The following is a 9961-nucleotide window of genomic DNA, read 5'->3' on the forward strand; positions in this document are numbered from 1 at the left end:
TTGTTTGTGCGAAAGAACGGGCTGCGTTCAATGAAATTAAAACCAAAACGGATTGAGCCTTCTTTTTATGTCCATGATTGAGCCCCGTTTATAAACATCCCGACTACAGGCAGCCAATAACTTCAATTGTTTCACCACAATAAAAAATATGAACCAATCAACGGTTTATTCTGTACTCTTCCGCTGGAAAATAATCCAATGAGAAAGCAGTGCACCCACAAATATCGTCCGGCTTGATGCATGACAGTTTTCTTCCATGTGTTTAAGAACGCTTAAAGAAGTCATTATAAGGTCTGTTGAAACGCCATGAGTCTATTACCTCGTTCTGCTGAGGAGTTCAGCTCAGCGGAGTACTGGGAGCGGTTCTTCAAGAAGCGTGGCGAAAAGTCTTTCGAGTGGTATGGAGACTACAACAAACTTTGTGGCGTGTTGCATAAATATATAAAACTCCAAGATAAGGTAAATGGTCTCTTTCACATGCTTTCAATTCCTAACAGATGTGCCACGAAATCAATCATACATTACGATTGTATGTTTTTTTTGACAGGTGCTGGTCGTCGGTTGTGGTAACTCAGAGCTGAGTGAACAGATGTATGATGTTGGTTACAAAAGGCTGACCAATATTGACATAAGCGAAACAGTGGTGACACATATGAACCAGAGGAATGCAGAGCGCCGCCCTAATCTCACTTTCCAGCAAGTGGATGCAACACAGACACACTATGAGGATGCCCTTTACCAGGCCTGTTTGGACAAGGGCACCCTGGATGCCATGGCATCTGAAGAGGACGGAGCATTGGCAAGGAGGATGCTAGCTGAGGTTGGACAGTTAACATATACAAAAAAAACATAAAAAAAACAATTTATTTATTTATACACCCATGGATATTAAGGTATAGATAATGTAATGGCATTGGCAATGTACTTATTAGAGATAATCTTTCTAGTCTACTAGAAAGTAAAATGTAAGGAAAATGGTTCAAATCTGCATACTTTTTAGGGCACAACATGAGTGCATATTATAAATCTCTAGACGAGCCATTCCCGTGCCTTCATATCTATTTTGTGGGCAGGTGGCGCGCGTGCTGTGTGTCGGGGGGCGCTACCTCTGCGTGACGTTATCCCAAGAGAGGGTGGTGAAGTTGGCCGTGGAGCACTTTGTGTCACTGGGCTGGGCGGTGAGGTTCCACTGCCTGCAGGAGGCGGAGAACAGCGAGGACTCCTTCGCACTCCCCGTCTTCATCTTGGTCTGCACCAAGTTCCGCCAGCCCATGCCTGTGCCCATACTGGAAATGTGTCTCGGGGAGGAAGGCACGCCCAGCCGCCTTGCGGGTGTGGCGGAGCTCCTGTCGGCCGTCAGGGAGCTGCAGTCCTACTCTGTGCTGAGGAAACGGCTACGAACTCGCACAGACGCCTCCTCCAACCCCTCGCTAACCCTGTGTCACGTCAAGACGGGTCTGCCCAGGTACACGCTCACGGTCCAGGACTGCGCTCAGAACGCCAGAGTCCCCAGAGGAAACGATTTTGGGGTCTTTATTGGTGAGCATGTTTGTTAAACATTTGCTTGATTTGGGTGTTCTTCAAAGAGACTTGCCATTTACAGGTGTTAGATTTCAGCTTATTTCTAAACAGTCCATATTGACTCTGCGTTGTGTATTTTTCGTCAGAACGTGACGAAAAAGTGGAAATCAAAGCAACTTGACAGGTTGGATAAGAGGGTTGAATAGATGGTTTATTCCAGGAGGTAATACAGTGAGACGGGGGTGGCAGTCCCTCGGGGGTCGGTTGGGGGTGCAGTCTTTCGTTGAAACACACAGAGAGCTAACTTTGACGACCACATAGAGCATAATAACGGGAAGGAAAAATGGCTGTGCGATTTTTACTATCTGAGAAAACATAGACCCGCCCAACCCACTTAGCCATCCTCCCAAAGACCAACCAGCGGTTTCCGACTTCAGCCTAGCCACATTATCATAGATGTCATGTACATAATTGTACACATTCGTAGACGCATCGGGGACATATGTGCAACATCTCTGATGTAAATGGCGCTCGATAAAGAAACAGTACCCTCCAAGATGCACAGCAACGAAGTCAAATAGATACTGATGTTGGAAAATCATCGTTCTAAGCCCGTAGAGTTCATGATTAAGGTTAGTCAGGCCGTGCCCGGAAGCGTTTGCTATAGTGTCAATAATATGGACAAAATCTCTAATCTCATCAAGAGCAACTGTTACACCATAGTGTGAAATGATAGCAGAAAAGACTCTGAGTTGGAGTAGCAACTTGAATGTTCTGATGGAATATATCATGCTTAGATCTAATGGTAGCATTACCCTTCAAATGCTACTCTTGACACAATCTCTAAAGCAGGCACTACATAGGGGACATAACATGAAGAACCCCAATTAGGAGGCAGATATGACTAAGCGTCCTGGCCACACACAAACATGGTCCCATTTACCATAAGCAAGGCATCAGTGGCAATCGTTTGGCCAGGTGAAGCACCAGGCACGCGGGTTAATGGGGGTAGGGGGAATTTACCAACAGAATCTTTTCTGATATGGAAACCTGTTCCTGGCCCACAATGGCTGAATATGAACACACACTCTTACCCATATCCTGCCCCTATCCCTCATTGGTCCAACAAATGACACCCTCAAGAGCATAGCCCGATTTGATCTTAATTGGGGGACCTGCATCCATATGGACGGTAGGGAACCAATAGGGAACCTGGGCTGCTACAGATCTAGGGGGCTGGTTACCTTCAATGACATGCACGTAAGCTGCAATATACTCAGGGATGGTGAACGGGACAGCGAGATAAGCATATACCTGAGACAAAGATGGCATAAGCCCACAATCCTTAACGACTGCACCCCTTTAGCCTTAGCCTTGGGCCGTTTGCAAAAAAATGTTATCTTTGTGGACTACATTATGGCTGTCAAAGGAAAATGTCCCCCTGTAAAAAGATGGCACAACAACATCACAAACAATACCGGTAACAGCATGGCTCAGTTGGTGTTGAGTAGGCAGTTGAAACCGAATTATTCTCCAGGTGATGGTCATCGCGTCCCTCAACAGGGCAGGCGTTGATCAGACGTCTTGCAAAGCAGGGCGCGCGGTCTTTTCAACCACAGGGCAATCTTCAGATGGCAGGTCTACAGGCCTTTTCTCACTCCTCTCTTCAAGACGGTGTCACGGCACTAAATGTTAGATTTCAGCTTATTTCTAAATTGTTCGTATAGACGCTGCGTTGTGTATTTCGTATTTGTAGCAGTAATTCTTGAAGTGGAAATCAAAGCAACTTGACAGGTTGGATAAGAGGGTTGAATAGATGGTTTATTCCAGGATGTAATACAGCGAGATACAGACAGGTTGAATAATCTAGTGTAGGCGGTTGAAGAGCAGTTTCGAGACGTGTTCCTTGGTTGTCGATCCCCCTTCTGAATCCCCCAAACGTGAATAACAAGAGAACAGAAGCACTTTCACCCTTGATAAGGTATATGGCCCTGGCTATGTCCCAGACGACCTGGGGCCCGTTTCAGAAAGCAGGTTCAACAAACTCTAAGTTAAAACCTTAACTCTAGGTTGACCAACTCTGAGCTGTAAAACTCTGAATTTTCGGTTTCAGAACAGGTGATAACGCTTAGTTCAATCAACTCTGAGTCAAGGTAACTCTAAGTGAAGCTCGTGCATGAGGATATAAAAAGCCCTCATCAATGGAACACAGATAACATGATTCACCATGGCAACAAGTACTAACAAGCCTCGATCCTCCTACTTCTCCCCAGCGGAGTTGCAAATCTTAATGACTGCATATGCAGAAAGCGAGCATATCTTTTTTACTAAAAAGCAGTACTATGGCTATGGCAGCAGCCAAAAAGCGGGAGCTCGTGTGGAAAAAAATAGCTGTCAGAGTATTTGAGAAAAATAAAATGTTTTCTCTTGAATGTTCCACTTATTCAACAATTATATTCCATATGTGTGTTTGTGCGCACAGGTGCAACCCAACAGGCCCCAAACGGACTTGGCTGCAACTAAAAATGAAATATAAAAATGTAGTTCAAACAGATAAGGTATAATTTAAGTACAAGCAATCGTGATGTTGTTTAGCCTGCCCTCATTAAACAGCATTTAGTGGCTGCATTCAACATGTGATAGATATATTTAAGTAATTAGGGAAATCTGCTAAACAAAGAAAAATCCCAACACTGCCAGTATTTAATATTGTCTATATGAAAGCAACACCTAAATGCCTTTTATACATACAAGTCTCCAAATTTGTGTTTTCTGGTTATCTTAAAATTTGACCTCCATTATAGCCAACAGAAAAAAGGCAGAGTCAGTTAGAAATGATTGAACCATATCATGTCTCTAACAGCTCTTCCATCTCGTGCATCAGCAGGGGGGTCAGGATTATTATCTGGATCATTGGGGGAAAGAGTAGGACATTGTTCTCCTCTAATAGTGGCAATGTTGTGGAGAACCAAACATGCCACTATAATGTCACAAGCCCTTTCTGGGGTGACCCTGAGCCTTCGAAGGCACTGGAACCGGGCCTTGAGCATGCCGATGGTCATCTCCACTCTGGCTCGTGTCCTGCAGTGAGCCAAGTTGTAGTGTTGCTGTGGGCAAGGGTCAGGGTCAGGGTAAGGGGTCAGCAGATAGCGCTGGCAGGGATACCCTCTGTCTCCGAGTAGATAACCATCAAACTCTCCTATGATAATACAAGATACACTTTATTGTTTCAGTTGTAATAGGAGGAAACAAAATATTGATCATAGGATATAACTATATACTGGATATATAAACTATATATATATAAACTCACCACGGGCAAATCTGGCAGTCAGTGTAGACTCACGAAACATTTGTGAGTCATACACAGACCCAGGCCACTTCGCTTCCACATTATTTATCATGTGGGCTGCGTCACATATGATCTTCACAGTGGAGAACAGTAATTAGCTGTATAGTGAAGCATATTTCATTTGGAATGTTAAAGGCTACTATTTAGGCCTACCTGTACATTAATGCTGTGGACAGATATCCTATTCACATAATCTCCTTCATTTATTGAAGGAGCTATGATAGGAATGTGAGTGCCATCTATGCAGCCAATCACACCTGGAAACCCTAAAATATATCAAATTGACTGATTAGTGCTTCAAGTCTCAAAGCTTTATAACATAAATGAATTACTGCTTAGACTGATACCTGCAATTCTGTGGAACTCTTCTTTGAGAAGTCTGGTGGGTCTGTGACTTGGGAACACTACAAACGTGCATAGTAGCCGTTTCAGTGCAAGTGTCACATTTCGGACAGCCCGACAGACAGTTGCCTTGGACACATGCTCTGCATCACCGACGTTATACAAAAAACTGCCGTTGGCAAAAAAACGAAGTGCAATACAAAGAATTTGCTAGGAACTGAGAGCGTGTCCACGATGTGTCATGTGAGGCCTGAGAATATTGTTTATATAAATTATTGTTGATGCAGAGAAACGGAAACGCTCAAACAGGTAGCTACTCATCAGGGAATGATAAAACATCCAAGTATCTGCGCCTCGACATCAACTGGCTCTTCAATAAAAGGACACGCCATGTCTACCACTGCCTTCAGTCTGCAGGCTTCAACTTAAGAGCAGGAGAAACTCGGGGTTAGTTGAAGAAAACCTGCCAGCGAGCAGGTTAGGTTCACGGAGTATGTTGCCAGGGTAACTGACTCAGAGTAAAGCTGAACTGGCTTTGTGAAACTGATAACCAGAGTTTCCCTCATCTCAGGGATAACTAACTCAGAGTTTTCACTAAACCTGCTTTCTGAAACGGGCCCCAGGTTGGTTCATCCTTGTTGAGACATAACAAATGGGGTAATGTTGGAAATAACACCTTGTGTTATTTCCAAACAGGCACTGGCCTGTTTCTAGACTTAAGAGATGTGAACACAGAGACACTAAAATACACCAACATTTTACACAGGGGATAATAAATATATTGGTCATATGTGCATTGTCCCTGGTATACTATTTGTAAAATCTGTATTGACATCTGAGTGGGCTCGCATCGCATTGTTGTGAAATCAGAATTTTCTGTTTGGTCCTTCCCAGTGCCGCAAGGTAAAGAGTCTGACTGGCAGTATGGATCCAGTGAGGGCCGGAGCCAGCTCGCCGCTAGCGCCAACTTCAAGCGGCTGGTTATTGTGGCAATGCACAGGGACCAGCTTTACACTGACATGCAGGCTGTGCAGGCAGAGCTCTCCCAGATGGTGATGGAACTAGCTCCCCCCGGCATGCCAGACAACCAGCAGGTAACAAGTTACACAGGAATCACTAATCAGCACTCTGGGGATGTAGTTTAATTTCATGATGATCAAGGATAGCCTTATTGGAACGCCGCAGTCTGCAAAATCAAAGAACAACGGTGGTGCCTAAGGAAAAGGAAGCAAACATCATAATTTTTATCAGAAATTTACCAAAAAATGCATGATGAGCTTTTCTCAGATTCACATACGTTTTACGCTTTATATCCAGTCCGATTTCTTCGCAAGTGCGAAGAGAGTACAAGCTTCACTTTGATTGGCTGGATGAGCAACGTGAGGCCTCGGCCATATTTTCAAATAAATTGCTGCACTGCCAGGGCCATAGTGATCATCATTTAGTGACTCAAACATGAATATTAGGATGACATCACAAGGCTATCTGAAAGCTGTTGTATGTAAGATTTGAAAGTTGTGAAGAGCCGGAGGAGAAGCTAGCAAGATTTTTTAACTAAACAACTCAAAATGCCGCCCCAGATATCTCAGCGCATTTCACCCAATTATAGCTGACCGATTTGCTATGGTTTTTCGAACAAACCAGACTTGTATATATTTTTTACCTTAATGTTTTATTAAGATAAATAATAACAAAAACCCTACAGCATGACTTGAATTTGGACATGATTTGTGCTAGATGCTCACGATAGTTTTAAGGCTTGGTGTGCTCCTTTCGGCCTGCATGCAGGTACCCTTTCTGTCAGTGGGTGGGGAGCTCGGCTGGAGGGAAGTGATCAGCCGGGGCGTCAGTGAGCTGAGTGGGGACTACTGTGTGGAGGACGTGAGGGGGGAGGATGGACAGCTGTACCGCAGACTGGTGTTCCTTTCCAATGCAGGCCTCGTCCAATCAGAGGGACGCCTCATCTCCACTGAGGCCGGTCAGTTCTCTTCTCTGGTTCAGGATGCTGTACCTTATGCTCTCTATGGAAAAATATCAATACTACAGAATGACATGACCACATGTTTGACCTTTCATTCACTTGTTTTTAGCAGACTACAATAATTCAAAGTCATAATTGTAATATACTTAATTCTCTTACATTTATATAATTTCTTTTTTAATATTGTATATATTGTTTTGTCTCTCAATGGTATATTAATAAATATAAAAAAATTAAAGCTAGATCTGCCTTTTGACAAAGTATTTCAAGTACATTACCCTTCGAGCCATATCTATGAGAAATGTGATCCATGTGTATTTCAGCATCGGATCAGAGAAAGAAGAGCAAGAAGAAGGTGAAGCAGACTGCTCTTCCAGCAGCCTCCACAGGCTCCCTCCACGTTGACAGTGGTTTCCTGTGCTGTGCTCACCATGAGGTCATGATCGCTGGCCTCACCATGCTGGGTGTGGGAGCACAACAAAACATAGGTAGGTCTGTCTGTGTCTGTGTCTGTGTCTGTGTCTGTGTCTCTCAACAGCTGATTCCACTGTGGGGAGATGGGTTTTTATCAAAATTTTTGAAGTTGAACTCTGATCAAACTGAGATACAGATTGTTTTTTTTTAGGAAAGTCCTTGACCAGTTTGGCAGCAACATTTCCTTGCATAAAAGTTACAAACGGACAAAATAAAAACAAAAGAGAATCTCACCGCAATAGTAACTTCAGCCAGTTTTGCTGTGACCTGCCACCTCCCTCCCTCTCTCTCTTTCCCCAGACTGTCCTGTATCAGTGCTCATGGTGGGGCTGGGAGGTGGGGCCTTGGCTCAGTTCCTGCGGGACTTTGTGCCGGGGGTCACGGTGGAGGTGGTGGAGCTTGACCCTGTGGTGCTGGAACTGGCCAAGGGCTACTTTGCTTTCCGCTCAGACGACCGGCTAACGGTGACCCTGGGAGACGGCCTAGAGCGCATCAACGCCCTAGAGAAAGAAGGTGGGTCTTAATGAGGAGTTAAGGCCTAAAGGATTTATACAAGTGCCTAACAATGGCAATAATGTATGGTATACTAAACCAATAGTTTAGGGTAGGGTGGAATAGTGCAACATTTCGAGCTAGAGTCCGTAACTTCCTCCAATATATTGTACATTTACACTGGATTATATTTGATCTGCTTGGACACAAGAATTGGGTCCTACCATTTTATGGATTTTTCTTCCTCAGGTGGTTGTTTATTAGATGTTATCATGTTTGATGTGGACAGCAAAGACTCTACTGTGGGTATGAGCTGTCCCCCTAGTGCCTTTGTAGAAACATCTTTCCTCGAGAAAGTTCGTAACCTGCTAACCCCAAAAGGTATGTTAACGCTACTCATTTTTATACCTAATATATAAATTCAACATAAAAATATCTCATATTGGACTCACCACCACTCATTTTAACATTAGTGTTTTCATTCATGAATTGCGTTTGTTTGGTATTTCCCCCTTTCCCTGCACGTATCTATCTCTACCAGGCGTCTTCATGCTGAATCTTGTGTGTCGGGACTCAGTCTTGAGGAAGACCGTGCTGGAGCGGCTGCGCGGCACTTTCTCCCAAATGTTTTCCCGGAAGATTGCAGGGGAAGTCAACGAGGTACTGCTCTGCTGCCGTGGCGACGGGGCGACCGAGGAAAACTCTTCTCCCCCGCCTTTGCCCTCGGCCAAGGCAGCCAAGATCCTGCAGGCTGCACTCTGCAACCACACGGCCGGAAGAGCCTCAGGCCCTCATATAGACATCATCGACTTGTTAAAGGACCTCAAAATTGCATAAAAAGTTATCTTTTCAACAACCATTCAAGAAGGTTGTCTTTTACAGCAGTTTATGTATCCCAACTGTTCTTAAACCAGTTCTATTGCTGACCCCAGTGGGAATGGAATCCAAACCCTGGTATTAATGCCTAGCTCTCAGCTAAAAAGGAACTACATTTGTTCTGTTGCATCACAATCATTGTGGGATGACCATCATCTTGTTTGGCAAATAAAAAGTTGATGTTGGAAATACCAATACAAATACGATTATTTGAATACTGTATAACAATTTGATATGATATAACAGAAGCGTACCTTCATGGTTAGAATTATGCTATGTAGCTTACAAATACAGACAGATCTAGATTTTTTTAAATTCTAAAGGATTAATATGAGATTTTTCGAGTTCAGGGGTTCACTAGTGTATCAGCAAACGCTGGGGTCCAGAGGGACTGAGCACACAATGTTGTGCCAGAAGGAGGCTGTAGGCTTATGCCAAATTACTTTATCAGAATGGCTGTTGTCCTTATAACGTTCCCGTTCGTCTTTGTGTCATGTCATTGGCTAGTCGTTGTTTATTGTTAGCTACATTAGCATCTTTAGCAAACCAGCTCGAAAACAAACAACACAACTTTACATTGTATTGCACGTACAGCACAGCAAGACTGTGCAATGCACAAATTGGCGACCGGAATAAAATAGCAGTGTAATCAAGTGTGTAAGAGCATTTAAAATCGACATTAAAATTACCAACGTGGTACAAATACAAAGAAGAAAATATCGTCACGGGCGCAGCCATTTTTGTTGAGAGCGTCATCACTGAACTCGGTATACTCTCAGAATTCCGACGGTGCCCGACCAAAGGGGGGCGTGCCTACGTGAAATGCCGCAAGAAAGTTTTACCGGTATATTTGGCCCAATCATGTACAGTTGCCAAAGAAATAAAAGGCGTTCAATACATTGAAAAGCTGCCCATTTTTTTTA

The 9961-nt window shown here is 43.9% G+C and overlaps 1 protein-coding gene across 1 annotated transcript; it reads left to right on the plus strand.

Moving 5' to 3' along the window:
* Positions 1–200: 200 nt before the first annotated feature.
* Positions 201–9239, plus strand: mettl13 (methyltransferase 13, eEF1A lysine and N-terminal methyltransferase). Its single transcript, XM_030372402.1, has 9 exons — positions 201–459; positions 548–820; positions 1074–1539; positions 6110–6309; positions 7004–7193; positions 7520–7684; positions 7971–8183; positions 8412–8543; positions 8704–9239. Exons 1-9 carry the CDS (start codon positions 307–309, stop codon positions 8997–8999), a joined length of 2088 nt encoding a protein of 695 aa, XP_030228262.1. The 5' UTR covers positions 201–306; the 3' UTR covers positions 9000–9239.
* Positions 9240–9961: the final 722 nt, after the last annotated feature.

The sequence above is a fragment of the Gadus morhua genome, chromosome 12, assembly GCF_902167405.1.
Source record: "Gadus morhua chromosome 12, gadMor3.0, whole genome shotgun sequence".
In the NCBI taxonomy this organism is placed as follows: Eukaryota; Metazoa; Chordata; class Actinopteri; order Gadiformes; family Gadidae; genus Gadus; species Gadus morhua.

Coding starts and splice junctions, on each gene's coding strand:
- mettl13 (XM_030372402.1), top strand. CDS start 307: ATGAGTCTATTACCTCGTTCTGCTGAGGAGTTCAGCTCAGCGGAGTAC. Junction 6,310..7,003: donor GCATGCCAGACAACCAGCAG/GTAACAAGTTAC, acceptor GCCTGCATGCAG/GTACCCTTTCTGTCAGTGGG. Junction 8,544..8,703: donor TAACCTGCTAACCCCAAAAG/GTATGTTAACGC, acceptor TATCTCTACCAG/GCGTCTTCATGCTGAATCTT.